The sequence below is a fragment of the Castor canadensis genome, chromosome 12 (genome assembly GCF_047511655.1).
Source record: "Castor canadensis chromosome 12, mCasCan1.hap1v2, whole genome shotgun sequence".
In the NCBI taxonomy this organism is placed as follows: domain Eukaryota; kingdom Metazoa; phylum Chordata; class Mammalia; order Rodentia; family Castoridae; genus Castor; species Castor canadensis.
The window spans coordinates 24,494,005-24,512,032 of NC_133397.1; the positions used below are offsets into that span (position 1 = coordinate 24,494,005).

Consider the following 18,028-nt stretch of genomic DNA (forward strand, 5'->3'; position numbering starts at 1 on the left):
GTACAGACAGTCACTAACATACCATGGGATTGTGTTGAATTCTTCTGAACCTGGAATGCATTTTCTCATAGAAATATTGTTCTGAATTGATAGGTTCTCAGGCTTTAGCTTACAAAAGCCTTTAAACAGTGTAGCTGAACCATCACACTCAGCATTCTAGATCACAATTTATATTTTTTTCTGTAGGAAAATGCGTTCCTGAGTTTTTACTCTGGATTCCAGAAACTTATTTCCCCCTGGCCGTGAGAGGGGCCGGTGAGGTGGAACCTTGGCAATGGGTAGGAGGTTTGGGGGGCAAACTCAAGAGGGTTGGGGGTTATGTTATGACATGTAGAGGTAAAAGTACTAAGGAACTATACAAAGAGGTAGTTACTATTTTTGTGTAAGTTGGTGACTGTTGTATGGCGTTACTCAATTTTGTGCTATAAAGTTTCATGATTTGACAGTGGTCTATATTGAAAATGTAAGTGTAAAAAAGAATCATATTTAAGCATTGCCTGATCAGATTAAAGCTTTTGTTACGACAGCAGCATTACAGTTTGAGTCAGTGTAGATGTAACTTAAATTTGTAACCTACTAATAGTGTCTGCTTGTATTTGACCTCAATGGGAGTATCTAATACATGTGTCTAAGGTAATTTTGCAGAAAGGGAGGAAACCAGTAGGTCCAACAACCACAAGAGATTTTCAATATGGTTTGTCAATGTATGAAGTTTAGAAAGTAAATTTTAGTTTACTGTGGCATAGAAACCTATGTGAGGATTTGGTGAAAAAGAATCTAAAGTAATTGACAATTTTTTTTGTAATATAACTTAACCTGCCGTCACCTACTTAACTGTGCTTTGAAACCTTTCTCAGTAGGTAAACCCAGATACCATTTTCCACACTTTCTTACTAAGAAAGATTTCAAAACATTTAGAGTAGTGTAATAGATTACCATGAAGCATTTACTCAGTTTCAAAAATTATCAGCACTACCAAGTCTTCATGGGTTCAAATATCTGTCTATACCTCCTCCTCCTCTCACCTCTGGTTTTGATCAAATATTTCATTCCTAGACATACCCCATTGAATTGAAAAATGCCTTTAAAACACATAACCGTTATCCATTGCCACTCTGAAAAAGTAAATACTAATTCAAATATTTCATTTGTGAGATATACCCCTGGTTATCTTACAAACATAAGCTTTTTCTTTTTTTTTTAAATTATCATATTACTGTATGGTACATTGTAACATTTACAAAAGTGCTTGCAAATCTTAGTTAAACTCCTTCCCTCCATCATTCTCCTTTATCCTGTCTTACCCCATTCTTAGGATGGCTTCAGTAGGTTCCATTTTTCTATTTTCATACCTAAGTACGTAACATTTCTACCATACTCTCTCTCCTACACCCTTTCCTTTTATCCTCCCCCCTCCCACCAGTAACAAACATCAACTTTTAAGTTTTTATTTTTGATTCCTTCTAAGTAAGCTTCCAACAAAGTCCACATTATACTTGGCTGATATGCCTCTTATATCTCTTGAAATTTGTTAATTTTGGAGAAGCTGGGTTATTTGCCCAGTAGAGTCCCACATTCTAAATTTTGCCTACTGTATTTCTGCGGTGTTATTTTTGTATGTTCCTCTGTTCATTATGTTTCCTGTACACTGGTTTTTAAAATAACCTTTTAAAATATACAGAAATACTGTGTAGTATATTACGTAGGAGATTGTGCATTTACGCATTTTGCACTCTGCTCTTGGAAGAGGCAAGTGGAAAGAAATATATTTTTTCCTATGTAAAATTTTCCCATTCCCAGAAAGGTGCTGTATCATGACATGATACATAGTTAAGAGGATGTTAAATATAGGAATGAAGAAAGTGAACAATGACAGGAGTACAACATGGGAACTTCTGAGAGGATAAACATGTCTGGCAGGAAACCATATGACTTTAGGAAATTAGAAATATAACCTGATAAAATAATCTGTAGCTCATGCAAAAACAGAAGCCTAGTTATTTGTGTAATTCATTGGAATCTGTGTAAGAGGTAAAAGATATTAAGATGGTTTTAGAAATATATTTAAATTCAATATTTTCTGTATTTCACTTATAATAATACCAAAAGGCATATAGGGTGAGTATAAAACAACAAATTAAATACTCAGGTAAATTGAGATTAAACTACATTTATAGTTAGAATATTCAGTATTGTTGCAGTCAGTAATTCTCCCCTAAATAATGTATGTATTGAACACATTCTCAGTTAAAATTTTGGTAGCTTGTTTAAGCTGCCTTTTAGAAATTAACAAAGTGGTCCTAAAATTTATTTGGAAATACAAAGGACAGAAAATAATGAAAAGCAGCTTGGAAGAATTATCCTATATGATTTAAGAGGTAACCAAGACAGTTTGATATTGGTAAAAAAAAAAAAATGTAGATTAAGGGACCAAAACGTAGCCCAGAAACAGTTGGGAAAAAATCTTGAATCTGATTTTTACCTCACACTACACACAAGAATCCTTGCAAAACAGGCCATAGGTTTCTAAGTTACATCATGAAAAACATGAGAGGTAAAAGAAAAAAAATGGTCATTTTAGAAACTTTTGCTCTTGAAAAGACAGTGTTAGTTTGGCTGTGGTGGTACACGCCTGCAGTCAGCATATGGGAGTCTGAGGCAGGAAGATAAAGACCACGTTAAGAGCATGAAATGATATGGCATAGACTGGGAAAAATATTTGCAGCTCATATCAAAGGGTGTGAATGTATTAAAGTGTTAATGACAAGAATCAACTCACAATGTTTGAAAGTGTATTCAACTCTATTTCTTCCATTCTCTCTCTCTCTCTCTCTCTCTCTCTCTCTCTCTCTCTCTCTCTGTTTTTCTCTCTCTCTCTTTGACAGTATTGGGGTTTAAACACAAGATCTTGTGCATGCTGGGCATGTGCTTTGCCACTTATGCCATGCTCCTAGCTTACATTCAGTAAAAGTTTGAATAGACACTTCACAGAAGTATTTAAATAGTTGATAAACACATCTAAAAGTATTAAATCATTATGATATGTAGTATATATGTCATTGTATATTTTCCATATAAAAAGGCAAATTCAAACCATAGTTAGGTAACACTACATACCAATTATAGATTGATTAAAATTAAAGAAACATAATACATGCTGTTGAGGATACAGAAGAACTGAAACTCCTATCTTGCTAGTGACAATGTGAAGTGGTACAATTGGAAAACAATTTGGCAGTTCATTAAAAATTAATAAACTGAATATGCCTGCCATATCATCCAGTCATTCTCCTAGATATTTAGAGAATAATACATACACATGCATGTAATGACTAGTACATGAATGTCCATAGCCACTTTATTTGTGATAGCCAAAAACTGGAAAGGACCCATATATCTCTCATAGATGAATGGATAAACATTATTTATCAAGAATGTAAGGAATATATTGTTTATAGACCAACCACATGGATGATTGATATTTATGCTCTGAGAAAGAAACCAGACAATTTCATGATTCTATGTAAAAGTTGTAGAATATGCAGTCCAAGTCCATAGGTTACCTAGGATTAGGGGTAGGAAGAGGAATAGATTGTAAAGGAAGGGGCCCAAGGAGACTTTACGGATTTTATTTTTATCATGCTGTTTGTTTCCTGGGTCAATGTGCTTGTCAGACTGATCAAATAGTGCACCTATAAATGGGTTCTATTTACTATGCTTCAGTGGTACTGCAGGAAATTTGTAAAAGACAAATCTTATCTTCCTGGTAGTTATAAGTGGTTTATGGGGTCATTTCTTTAAATACATCCTCGTTAGTCAATGAGGTTGACTCTGTTTATCATTTATATAGTTTGGGACAACTTACTTTTATTTGTTTATTTTAAAACTTAAATTGTTAGCAATTTAATTTGTCTTTAATAAACTTAAGAAGTGTCTGAGAGCTTGTTAAAAATTCTTCTGCCTGCCCCAGTTTTGACAACAAATTAAGTGATCATTCTATATTTGGAGCACTGGTAGATTTCACAAACCATATTCTCTTTTCAGCCCTCTATTGTGGGATTTTTGTTCTTTTAAAAAAAATTTTTTGGTACCAGGGATTGAACCAGGGCCTTGCACATGCTAGGGAAATGCTGTGCCACTGAACTATACTCCCATATCTCAAGTGTTTGGTGTAAATAATGTGCACAGTAAGTTGGAACTTGAGACTATGTTCCATGACCTGAAGTACTGCCGCTCTTAATTAGTCATTTAAGACAATGAAGCCTGGTGGTTTGGATGATCGTTGAAGGTCTTAACAAAAATATGGCAAATGTCAAAAAATCTACACACTATTCTGAGCAGGATGTCTCCTATGTCTCTAGATGATGGGAACTTTGTGATAACAGATTTATAATGAGGCGATTGAAGGAATATTTAATCTCATCAAGCATCTGGTACATTATTGTTAAAGTTCTGATAAGCATATTTTGCCTTTTGTTTACTTTTGCAGCACTGGGGATAGAACTCAGGGCTTCCAGGATACTAGACAAGCAGTCTACTATTTGAGCCACACCTCTAGCTCATGCTTTTAATTTTTTAGTGGACAGTAGTCCCATCATTGTGTCTCATGTGGTGCCATTCCACCCTGACCCCCACATTCTCCCAGCACTGGGGACAGAACCCAGCTTTTTGTGATAAGTAAGTGCTCTAGTGATGATTTTTGGAGACAAGGTCGAAAACCCACAATTCTTCTGCCTTATCCTCCAGAGTGTTGGGATTACAGGCAGCATGTTTTGCTTTGAAACTTGTGTTTTGGTTATTTGTAAAAGAAAATTTAGGTTAATGGAGAACCATTAAATCTGGACAGCCTATCTTAGTAATCACTGTCCAGTGATTATATATACAGTGGTTTATTGCTTTGGCATAAGAAGCTTTATAAATACGTGATAGTTTTTAAATAGTACTTGATTGATTTAGAAAGAATTTATGTAAAGGTGGTTTTATAAGCAAATAAAATTGAATGGTAATTCTGAAAGGATATGTTAGGAATTGATAAAATAGATTGGAAACTAACTTTCTGTATTTTTGTCCTTTAATATCTCTGCCGTTTATATTTAAAGCGGATGGGGGAAATCATATACCTGATAGGACTTTGATTTCCCCCTTTCCCCTCCTCTCTCTCCTGTGAAACAACTCAGGCTCAGCCAAGCTGAAAGGCCTCCTCATGAGGATGAAGTTTCTAAGCACTAGAAACAGGACTGGTCTTCAGTGTCCCTCTTTCTACAACCTGGATGGAAACTGGGTCTCTCTCATAGATCTAGCCTTAAAGGGTTTTGATTGAAGTGTTAATTAATAAATTGTTTTGATTGGCTTAACATTTTAGCAAAAGTTGACAAGTTAATGAGGTGTTTTTTTTTTTTTTTTTTTTTTTGATTGAAAACCTTTTCTAAGTATCATTTTACTGTTTGCTCACTCTTCTGTGGATACAGTTCCAATATAGTAAAGCAGAGGTTTCAGAACATATCTAGAGTGGTACTTACTTGGATTTAAATGTCTAGAAATACTCTTGTATTTAATATGAAATGTTCATAAGAAATAAACTTTCTGATGTCTGAAAACAAACTTTACCTGGTATCTACAAGATGCGACCTTGTGCATTCAGTTCCTCCAATCTTGATTTGCCAAATTCAGTTAGTTTATTGCCTTAGTCCACTTTAACTCATTTTTAGAGACAATTGTTCCTATAGTGTCCTTAGTTTGTATGTATGCTTTTCTTAGTGATCCTTTTATTTTCTTAACAGAAAGTACTTCAAACTAGAAATGTAAACCTAATAAAGAAGACTGTATTAAGAATGCCCTTGCATGCTGTGATTCCATTGTTGCAAGAGGTAACTATTGCTCTTTTCATTTTAAGATCCCAATGCTGTATGAATTTGAGGGGGAAAGTCCAGTATCTAGAGAAATGGATTTGTAATACTAGGAACACGTGGCATTTGGAGAGTGAACGACGTGTAGAGGAGGAATGTTCTTCTGACAGAAAAGCGAAATTGATGAATTCCAAAGGCAGTGAAAGGAAGTATCATGGTCCTTTTCACCTTTTTTTGTCAACTAGCAGTGAGTGTGTCTCTCACATGTTAAAGTAGGAACTTTAATACGAGCCACAAAATACTGTACGTACAGGATGTCATCTACATGGGGGTGATTGTAATAGAAACCCCAGCAACCCCAATGTGTCCTTTGGATCTTTTTCCCCCTTATGTCTTTGTCAGGTACTCTTAATTTTGAAAAGATTTTTTGCATTTTTATTTATTTATTTATTTGGAGTTTGAATTCAGGGCTTTGTACTTGTAAAGCAGTTCTACCACTTGGGCCATGTCCCTAGTCCATTTTGCTTTTGTAATTTTTTTGGAGAAGGGGGGTGTCTCAAACTACTTGCCCACGCTGGCCTCGAACCTCGATCTTTCTGATCTCACCTTCCCAAGTAGCTGTAATTATAGACACGAGTCATTGGCACCTGGCCCAATTTGGTCTTTATTGCAGACGAGCTGTTAATATTCTCTGCCTTGGCAGTATGGAATTGTGGTGAGGGCACTACTACTAGTAGTCTTCTCTGGCCTGTACAAGAGTAACTTTCACTATTTTTGAGCAGTGGTTGTTAGTGTTTGCTTAAGTAACTGACACACAGCAAATAGTTTGAGAGACCCTATCTTGAAAAAAAAAAATAGCACAAAAAACGACTGGCAGAGTGGCTCAAGTGGTACAGTGCCTGCCTGGCAAGTGTTGCAAGACCCTAAATTCATACTTTAGTACTGCCAAAAAGTAAAGGAATATAAGAGAAGTGCTCATTTGTTTTTAGACTGTTATCTACTCCAAAACAAAATTTGCCTAAATTTGATTTTTCTCTATATTTTTTAAAACATTGAAATTTAACTAGCATTCCATAAAATTCAATCTTTTCAAGTGCACAATTTGGTGTTTTTTAGTGTGTCGAATAGGTTATATAGTTGTTACCTCCAAAAGAACTCCTGAACACATTAATAGTGACTTTCTATTTTCCCTTCCCCCAAATCACTTATGTATTTTCTGTCTTCATAAATTTGCCCATTGTGGACATTCATATACACAAATCTTAGCTTAGATTTTTTTATTTCATCATTTTCTTCTTGTGGGGATGAATTAAAAAACCGTATTATGTTGGTTGAAAATAGACTTGCTAAATGGAGTAATTGGAAATTGATGGAGATAGGTTGCCTCTGAGGTGCTACAGCTAACAGTGTTTTTCTCTTCCTTAGCTTACCAAGAGGTTGCAAGGACATCCTAATAGGTAAGACGTTTAGGTGACTTAAATTACTTTTTTTTGAGGCAAGGTCTCACTGTATAGCACAGGTTTATCCCAGGTTCTGGGATTACTGGATACACACAGGCCTGTTTCACCACTTCTGAATGTTGCATTGTTTTTATAAATAAGTTATTGGTGATTGTTAGAAACCTGGTATGTCTGGACTAGGGATGCAGCTCAGTGGTCGAGCACTTGCTTAGCATTCTGGAGGCCCTGGGTTTGTTTCTTTATTTTATTTTTTTGGTGGTGCTGGGATTTGAACTCAGAGCCTCACACTTGCGGCCCTGGGTTTGATCCCAGCACTGCAAAAATTAGGTAGCCCCAGATTTAACAGAATTTTTTTTTAAGTGTCAATTATTTATTTATCCCCACCACCATTTTAAGTCAAATGATTCTTATGTTCCTGAAAGATTTTATTACACTTTTCTTTTCAAAAACTATATAGTTATTTCAGTTTTTATCAGGTCATTTAATGAGTCAGTCTCATTGAATGATTTTGTTTTCATCATAATATAGCTCAGTGGAAGAACACTTGCCTAGTATGTGTGAAGTCTGGGGCTTACTTAACCTATCCTTCAAAATTTTTTTTTGTTTCGGGCTAAAAGACTAAATTTTGTGTGTATGTTTTCTAAGTACCTTTTTTTGTTGTTGTTTATTTGAGACTGCATTTTGCTATATATCCCAGGCTGGTCTTGAACTAAGGATTCTCCTGCCTACCTACTTCAGTTTCCCCAGTTGTTGGGATTACAGATGCCTGCCACCATACCCTGATCTCTCATACTTTGATTTAAAAATTCAAACAAGAAGTTGGTATCTCAGAGATAACCAAGCTTTTTAGTACAGTGTTGTCAGTGTCTATAACGAATAGTTTTTCTTTTCTAATATTTTATGAGACCTCAATAAGAGGAAAGCTGAAGATTTCATTAACTAGGCCTGACTTACCTGGTTGGTCTCTAGTTTCACTTTAACATTGTTATGGAAGACTGTGCTGTTCATTCTTGGTAGTGAATACATGGTGACTTCAAATATCATGAACATAAAACAGAAAATCTTTTGAGCCCAGTGTGGGTGGTCATTACTGCCTTGATGTCAGCTAATGATGAAGTAAAGTATGAGTTTTATTCTTTAATTGTTTTAGAGGGTAGGATTTTTGTCCTCTGTTTTACAGTTGACCCCTTCCAACAAGAGTTTACGATTTCACAGGAATCTTGGCTAGAGCAAGGAGCCGAAATGCGCAGTGATTGATTCATTGTGGTTATCTTTACAGTGCACAATTCATTATCTTCACTTGCCCATCTTTTTTTTTTTTTTTTAAGTATTTTATGACTCAGTTGTATTTAATTTTGAGTAGATGAACATTAGTTTACTTGGATATTTTTCCTTTTGCAGTGCTGTTTTGATGGTTCAGTGGCTGAAATGTGTGTTAACAGTTCATGCATCATACCTGTCAACAGTAAGTCTTTCCTGAGGATGAATAGTTTGGCTTTGATAAGGATAATAAACTTTTTCTCCTGGATTTGAAAAGTAACACATATTCTCCAGAGGGCTTTGAAAAATACGGGAAGGAGAAATGTTATATATTGATATATTAGCCTTTAGGTGTTTTTAAACTTTTTTTTGGTACGGGAGTTGAACTCAGCACCTCACACTTGCTAGACAGGTGCTCTCCCACTTGAGCCACACCTTCAGCCCTGCCTTCAGGTGTTTTTCAGTATGCATAAGCTTTTCAACAAAATTGTTTTTCACTGTATATATCTTTAACTTCCCTTCTAAAAAGCTTACTTGGTTTTTAAAGGTTTTGTATATATATTGATATGTCTGGCCTACCTTGTCCCAGTAGATCAAGAGGTGATTTGTGGTAAAAATGACCTTTTTTGGGGGGGCAGCACCTGGGTTTGAGCTCAGGGCCTCATGCTTGGTAGGCAGCCACTCCTACTGCTTAAGCCTATCCGGCAGCCTTTTTTTTTTTTTTTTAATTTTTTTTTGGTGATGGGTTTTTTCGAGATAGTATCTTTAGAACTGTTCGTCAGAGCTGGCTTCAAACCATGAGTAATCCTCTTGGTCTCTGCCTCCTGGGTAGCTAGGATTACAGGCGTCAGCCACCAGTGCCCAACAATTTAAAATATTTTAATAACCAACATTTTGCTGGGGTTGCTGTGACCTCTTTTATTGGTGTGTCTGAGTTATGTTACCTATACAGACAGAAGGAAAGTAAAATCTTAATTTTAGAAAAGGACAATTTTTATTTTATAGTGTGAGGTTTGTGTTTTTTTGTTTGTCTTGTTTTTAACTTTTTAAAATTGTGAGATAGAGTCTTGCCATATAGCCTAGGCTGATCTCAAACTCACAGTCCTCCTTACTCAGCATCTTGAATGCTGGGATTACAGGTATGAGTCCCCACAACCTGGCTATGAAGTTGGGTTCTTTACTATTATATTAGTGTATCAGTTACAAGTTTTCTTGAAAGTTTTTAGTGTGTGGCTAAAAATAAAATCCTAATTGTTCTACAAACTATTGCACTTCTTGACATGGCTTCACTGAACTCCTTTCTGGTGCTGTCCCTTTCTCTCTGTCTCAGACTCCTTTTGCTTAAGTGGTTTGAAATAGGGAAGGCTGTAAGATAACCTGCTTTGAGGCCAGCAATTTGTTCTTTGTGTCTGGGGAGAACTCTGCCAAAGTGTTAGAAAGGTAGAAAGAAACAATAGTACGAATAGTTTGTGTCTCCAAGCCTGCAAGAAAGGGAGGTGAATGAGGGGCAGTTTTGAATTGGGGGTAGTAGCATGGTGACTGGCATAGGTGACCAAAGTGAATATCTGGCTTAGGGACTCTGCCTAGAAAATGGATGACAGTAACCTTGGTTACTTGCTTAGAAGCAAGAAGAGTAGTGAAATCTTTTCTGGAATTCCTCAGGTATAATATAGTTACCAGAGTAACAGTTATGTAACAGTCAAAGTCACCGCAGAGTAGTCTAGAGAGGTGTTAGAAAGGGGAGGGCGCCATAGCCCACAAAACAGCTTGTTTCCTCCTTTTTCTTAGCAGATATCTTTAATTCCCCCTCCCTGCTCCCCTTTTGTTGGTACTCAGGGCTTTGAGCTTACTAGGCAGGCACTCTACAGCAGCTCCAGTCCTCTTTTGCTCTGGTTAGTTTGGACTTAGGGTCTCACTTTTTGCCCAGGCTGTCCTGCATTGCAATTCTCTTATTTCAGGCTTTTCACTGTCATTGGGATGACAGGCTAGTGCCACCAAGCCCAGCTTTTTTCCACTGAAATAGAATCTAGCAAACTGTTTTTCTCCTAGTTTGCCTGAAACCTCTATCCTCCCAATGTGAACCTCCTGTGTATTTTGGGATGACGGGCACATGCACCCAGTACTGATTGAGATGGAGTATCAGAAGTTCTTTCCCCTGGCTGGCCTTAAACTTCCATCCTCTGGAAGTTCTCTGGGAGCCAGGGAAAAGCTCCAGGGCCCTATGTAAGGGTAGACAATACCATGTCATTGGAGGGTAAGATAAAGAGGAAAGCTTCACTTTCGCCCTAAGGTGTGTTGTGGGTATTCTAATTTAGTATCATAGTTTATATTGACCTTAACTGAAATGATATGTCAGTAGAAAGGAGTTCTGCCTTACAGTTTGCCCTACCTGACATTTTCTTCCTCCTAGCCTTGTATATTTTCACAGTAATTTTTTCCTGCTAGAACATAGAGAGCCTTCTGTGAAAATTTGCAGAAATGTGCAAGGCTGTGTCACAAGCAGCCAGCGCCAGTGGAAGTACTTGTGAGCAGAATGAGTGCTGAATGCTGAGGCATAGAGAGCATGATTTATATGCTTGCCGTCTTGAGACAGTGACAATAATATGAAATGACCATTGTTTTCTAGTTGCCTGATCTTGTACACCATCTGGGGACACTCTACCAGCTAATGGAAAGCAGAGTCAAAACTTTCCAGAAACTCTCCCACCTTCATGGAAAACTTATTCTTCTAATCACACAAGTGAGTATCAAATTGTTTCTGGCTAAAACTTTTGGATGTGATAGAAATGGAAGTGAGGAATAAGGATTATTTCAACATTGAGAGCTCCCTGGATCAGTAAGAAATCGGTAAATCAGAATCTAGTCTCTGACTTGGAAGTGTTATCTATTCAACAATGAGAAAAATTTAAATATATGTCTATTTCAGCTTTTATTGAAACTTTCTAAAAACCTTTTCTTGCCATTATGTTGTCACTATAGTTAAACATTTACCACCAACAGTAAGTTACAGATTTCTAGTTAAAATTTTGGCACAGAAAGATACTTTAATCACTTCAGGTGTTTTTTTTAACTTTTGCAAAGAAATTCTTTCCTTGTATTTGAATCCCCCCTTGAGGAATTGCATTCAAAGCCTCATACTTGCTAAGCAGTCACTCTGCCACTTGAGCCATGCCCCCAGCTCTTTTGCTTTAATTACCTTTTTCAGTTTGGTTCTTCCAGTTTTGTCTGGGGTTGACCTCACACTGTGATCCTCCTATTAATGTTTCCCAGTACCTGGGATCACAGGCATGATTCACTGTACCCAGCTTATTTATTGAGATGGGTCTTGCTAACTTTTTTGATAAGAGGCCTGGAATGGTGATCCTCCCAGTCTCTGTCTCCTGAGTAACTGGGATTGTAGGTATGAAGTGCCATACTTGGTCTTGAGGATTTTTTTGCCCTGCCTTTGTTTCACATTGTATTCAGGCTACCCATTCCAGTGGGGAGGGAGAGTAGGTTGATGGTTAGGGTAGTAAGTGTGGGTAGTAGTAGTGATACTTGGGGATAACTCCGCTTCATAGTTCTGCTTTGTCTTTCAGGTTTCAGCATCAGAGAAGACGAAGAGAATGGCTGCCCCTGAACAGAACGCAAAACTGGTGTATGAAGAAGGTAAAGGTTGAGGGTGGACATGTCTAGAACTGGATGAGTCAGTTTTGGTATCTTTATAAAAAGTATCCATGTAAGATCTTTCTTTGCCACAACTTTTCTTTTTATTCATTTATATTTTTTTAAATTTTTTGCAGCATTGGGGTTTGAACTCAGGGCCTGCACCTTGAGCCACTCCACCAGTCCTTTTTTGTAATGGGTTTTTTTGAGATAGGGTCTCAAGAACTATTTGCCTGGGCTGGCTTTGAACCACGATTCTCCTGATCTCTGCTTCTTGAGTAGTTAGGATTACAGGTGTGAGCCACCAGTGCCCAGCTCTTGGCACACCTTTTCTAATAAAATAGTCTACCCCATGGAAAATCCTGTGATGAAATAAGGAAAGAAAAGACCAAAGTATGATATAGTAACAAAAACAGGCATTAGGTATGGAAAAGTTTGTCAATGTATTTACAGACTTTATGTCAATACATTGAAACTAGATGAGGCTGGGCATGGTGGCTACATGGGAGTTGGGGGATAGGATTGTTAGTGGTGGATGTAGAAGGATTGAGGCCAGAGGTCCCTCCATACAAAAACATGAGACCCTGCCTGAAAAATACACTGCTAATGCAGAACAGCTGGAGGTGTGACTCTAGCATCTGCCTAGCAGTCCTGAGGCCCTGAGTTCAGACTCCCATACCAACAAAAAAAACCAACAAAAAAAATTAACTAGGTAATACTGGTTAATTTTGCCCAGAATTGACTTAAAAAGCCAAGACATACAAAATTGACTTAAAACTCCTTACAAAATATGAGCCTCATATGTTTTACAGGTGATTTTATCAGGCCTTCAAGGAATAAATCATCTTTGTCATGATTTACATATTTTTTATATTTACTATTCTAAACCATACAAGGACAATCAATAAAAGAACACTTTAAAATAATTACAATTGATATGTGTTAATTAAAATAAAGCAAAACATGTTAGATGGCCTTTGAAGATCCTGAGTAGTAAATTGATTATGAAAGTGTTTAAGTAAAATAATATGCCATTGCCAGTTAGTTTATTTAGATATTTACAGGTGAGTAACATCAAGGACTCTAATAATATAGTCATCATACTCGCAGGTTAACACTAATATCTGGAGAACACTAAATCCTATCTTAATTGATACAGAGAAAGGAATTGGAGGTACTTAGTCATTATGCATCTCAAATAATCTAAGCAACCAAGGAATTTAATAGAATTTCCTTAACTTAAAACCTGCATCAAATATTGTACATAATAGCAAAGTGTTCCCACTAAAGTCAGGAACAAGACATGAATGTACTCTTTATTGCTTCTGAGTGTCTTGTGTAGTACTTTATGAAAGAAGTGAATTCTAGAGCAATGGACTCTGTCCTTCACATAGAAAATACAATAGAATCTACAGCCATACTATTACTAATAGGTGCTATATAAATAAGCAATTATAGTAGATACCAAGACCACATAAAAGAGTCAGTAGCATTACTCTGTCAGTAACAAGTAATAGGAAAATGTATTCTGAAAAAAGTTCTTCACAGCAGCAATTTAAGCTATGAATACATCTGAGAATATATCTAAAAAGTGAAATAACTTTTATAAAGAAAAATTACAGCTGAGCACCAGTGGCTCACACCTGAAATCCTAGCTCCTCAGGAGGCAGAGATCAGGAGGATCATGATGCAAAGTCAGCCCAGGCAAATACCCTCTCCCCCACCCCCCCCCCCCCACACACAAAAGACTGATGGACTGGTTCAAGGTGTAGGCCCTGAGTTCAAGCCCTGGTACCACCAAAAAAAAAAAAAAATCTATGTCTATATCTATCTATCTGTATATATATAAACATTACTGAAGGATACTAAAAGCACGTATGACTAAATTAAAGACAAGTCAATAATTTTGAAAGGGGAGAATCTGTATTGTGCATTTGGCAGTAATAAAAAGCCTAGAATTTTGTTTATTTGGGAAAAGAGAGAAATCACGGTAGCTGTGATTTGGGTGAAGAAGGTGGGGAAACTTGACCTGTCAAGTATCATGACATAGAAAGCTCAAGTGCAGTAATAGACGGACCAGTAGATTAGCATAGTTACCCTCAAGACTTAGGGCGGTGTGGATTCTTCCTTCATTAGCATTGATAGCACGTTTTACATCAGTGGAGTCCGGTAAAGACCAGAAATACTTACACTTCATATGGAGCAAGATTGTCCCTGTGTCCCATTGCATTGCACTGTTTCTTTCAGCCACCTTAATGTATTAAAAGGAAATTTTATTATTAGAAGAAAATAATATTAACATAGGATATTTTTAGATTACTTTCTGGTGAGGAAACAAATGAATGGTAAGCATAAAAATATAACTACTTTACAGAACAGCAAGTTAAAACCTTAGATAATATTTTAAATTTTGGTAAATTGATAATTAACTGAAAATAGGTGTTAGGTTAGCAAGAATTCAGAAAAATGGGAGCTCATAGTGGGGCTGTTTGTGTGTTCTTTTCAAGAGAGCAGCTTTGTAATCAGAGTTGAAAATCTATGTGTCCTCCCATTCAGCAGGTCACTTCTAGGAGTGGACCCCAGTGTTTTGCACTTGTCAGTATGGCCAGAAGGCTCTTTGAGAGGTCCATGGTATCTTATGTTTTCTAGCCAGTCATCTGTGTGAGGCTGGATTGTCTTCCTATAGTTAAATAAGCAGTGCTTTAAAAAAAAATCCCATACAGAAGTAAATGTGACAGGTTTGTAAAGATATTAAACAGTACCACTACAGTTTGTGTGTGTGTGTGCGTGTGTGTGTGTGTGTGCGTGCGTGTGCTGTGCGTGCACTCGCTTGTGTACACTAAGGATTGAACCCTGGGCCTAGAGCTTGCTAGGCAAGTGGTCTGCTCTTGAGCCACACCCACAGCCAACAGTAAAATTTTTTTTTGCTTTGGAGAATTTGTTAGTTTTCATGAAAACATGTTAATGACAGATTGGTGACAGTCTTTTCCTTTCAGTTTATTTCCCATAATAATAATGTCGCTATGCTATCTTTTACATTGGAGCATTTAGTTTCGCATGCCATACCAATTAATACTATTTCTGTAATGAGTGCTCTCATCATGGGTCAAAAGGAATGCTAATGTTTCCATTTCCTCTACATCTATCAGCCAGCATTTTATGCACAGTTTTTCCACATTCATGGAGGGATGAAAATGACTTAGTATTACGAGATTTTATAGGGGTTTTGCTACTTAGTCTGGCCCAATGACATCTTAAATGAATAAAATAATGTGTTTGTTTTTTTTTTTTCCTGCTTCTTTCTTTTTTTTCCCTGTGGTGAAGCGGTACTGTGGCTGAACTCAAGGCCTCATGCTTGCTACACAGGTGGTTTTTACTGCTTGAGCCACCACTCCACCAGCCTCTTTTTTGTGATGACTTATTTTGCAATAGGGTCTCACAGACTGTTTGCCTGGGGAGGGTTCAAACCGAGATCTTCCTGAGTAGTTGGGATTACAGGTGTGAGTCACTGATGCCCTGTTTCAATGCACATAAGAATACTAGTTTAGAAGTCAAGCATGGTGGCACATAACTAAAAACCCAGCACAGGGAGGGGGGCCGATGAGTTTGAGGTCAGCTGGGTTACAACCTCAGACCGTGTCTCAAGAAAAAAATAACCAGACAAACAAGGGAAATAAATGTTATGTTCCTCTCCCCCATCCCCCCAGCCCTTTATGCTTTAGTTACTTTTTGAATGAGGTCTAGCATTTTTTCCGAGCTGGCCTGCAGTGTAACTGGGATTGTTGGCATGTACTGTGCCTTGCTTGCTTCTTTAGATGGAATCTGCTAACTTGTTTTTTGCCTTGGCTGGCCTTGAACCTCATTCTTCCCACTGTCCATCCTGAGCAGCTGGGATTACAAGTATTGGCCTAATGTTACATATTACATGGATGGTAGCTGAATAGAAGTATATTTTTAAAAGTAAGTCTAGGAGTCTAGTGCTTCTTAGTTTTCAGGAATATGGTATCTGCTTTGTTTATAAAATTAAGGCTGGGTTTTTGTTTTTTATTTTTCTTCCCTACAGAATCTTCTGAAGAGGAGTCTGATGATGAAATTGCGGAGAAGGATTCTGATGTGAGTAATGTGTTTCCTGCTGTATACATCTACTTTTATTTCCTCATACTCTACCTGTATGAACTCTTAACAATGCTTTTCCTTGGTGTTTCTATCAGGATAATTGGGATGAAGATGAGGAAGAGAAAGAAAGTGGGAAAGATGAGGATGTTGATGAAGAGGAAAATGAGGATGCTGAAGAAAAAGGAGAAAATGGTGAGGACAGAGACGTGGCAAGTGAAAAAGAAGTAAATGGAGATTCTGATTTAGATCCTGGAAATGAAAGTGAAGAAGAATGAAATCAGATAACTGTTAACTTGGGCTTACCTTGCCCAGTGCTGCCGAGTCCTCCCAGGGAGGGTGCCCTGTGCCAGGAGGCTAAAGACTGCTCAGCATTTCCAAGTTCACAGTGGTGATTCCCACACACTTTGCTGTCCTGAGCGCCCCAGACTTTTAACTGTGTAAATAAGAGTGTTTCATTCAAATGTTAATAAACTTTACACAGTAAATAGACACATTTTCTGCAATGTACTGACATGAGTGTCCAATATATGGTATATTTTTATAAGATAATACCCTAGTATGATTGGTTATATCAGGAATTGACCTAAGTTAAGACAGATGTCCCATAGGGGTTCAAGAACTGGATGCTTGTGAAGGAGTTAGCTCTCATCTCAGGTTGGTATCTTTTATCAAATCCAGATGTGAAGCAGCACTAGTGAAAAGTTGTAAATTTGGCTCACTTAATTTGATAACATTTTCATAAAATATGAAGGGATGATTAAAAACTGGAGCAAAAATGATTCTGATTAAAAAAAAGTCGGTATCCCTAGCTTATCTATTAACTGTGGTGATCTGACTTAAGTCAGATTGAACATTTGGAGTGCTTCCCAAAAATAACCACTTATTTTTTAACTGTCATGTGAAATATTTTTTTAAAACAAAAGAATTATGGTAATGAAAAAAAACTAAAGATTTAGCCATATTAAGGGTTTTTCTCGTCTGCCAGTTGCCTGTAAGAATCATCAGTGTATAGAAGTGCTCATTACCTGCAACTTTTTAAAATAAATTCAGTCACAGCTGCTTTTGAAGAGGTTCATTTTTATTTAAATTACTAATGGATCAAAGAACAATTGTTTATTTTTCTCTTTGGTTTTAGATATTAATGATAACCTTGTTGGAATTTTTTTCCAAAGAAAATATTTTTATAATTCAGTAATTTAATGTTTTTCTTCATTTTCATTACCCACTCTTGGCAGTGTTAGGGTATCTGTTTAAGATTGATTATACATCTTACTCAAGATTTTTTTATGTATGTATGAAACTTTTTCAAATGATCAGTAATTTGCTTGTTTTGTTTTTAAAGAACAAGCTAGTACTGCTTAGTGCTCACTAGGAGCCATGCATATGGAAGCTCACCTGTAAGGAAGGGCTGAACCTATGGATTTATTTTCCCACCTATATACAACAAAACCCTTGTCTCTGAGGGACATCCCAAGATTAGCGGCAGAACACACTTCTGTGCTTGACTAACAGAGATGGCGTCATGGGAGCATCCTGGGAAAGCAGTCTGAGCTAGCTGCTGGTGCAATGTGTAGTTGTATTTGTCTATAAATGGACCTGTTTATGGCAATTTAATACCATTCTCTTTGTAAAGTGAATAAATACTCATCTTTACCCAGTGCTTGTCTTGTGCGTGTAGAGAAATATAGCCACATATTTGGG

General features: G+C 37.0%; 1 protein-coding gene across 1 annotated transcript in view; it reads left to right on the forward strand.

Moving 5' to 3' along the window:
* Positions 1–17,980, forward strand: part of Wdr43 (WD repeat domain 43) — a 46,118-nt gene extending 28,138 nt beyond the window's left edge. The window contains exons 12-18 of the mRNA XM_020154545.2: positions 5,781–5,867; positions 7,272–7,303; positions 8,708–8,771; positions 11,193–11,306; positions 12,145–12,214; positions 16,275–16,324; positions 16,423–17,980. Of these exons, the coding sequence (XP_020010134.1) occupies positions 5,781–5,867; positions 7,272–7,303; positions 8,708–8,771; positions 11,193–11,306; positions 12,145–12,214; positions 16,275–16,324; positions 16,423–16,602 (597 nt within the window). The 3' untranslated portion in view covers positions 16,603–17,980. The remainder of the gene's footprint in view (positions 1–5,780; positions 5,868–7,271; positions 7,304–8,707; positions 8,772–11,192; positions 11,307–12,144; positions 12,215–16,274; positions 16,325–16,422) is intronic.
* Positions 17,981–18,028: the final 48 nt, after the last annotated feature.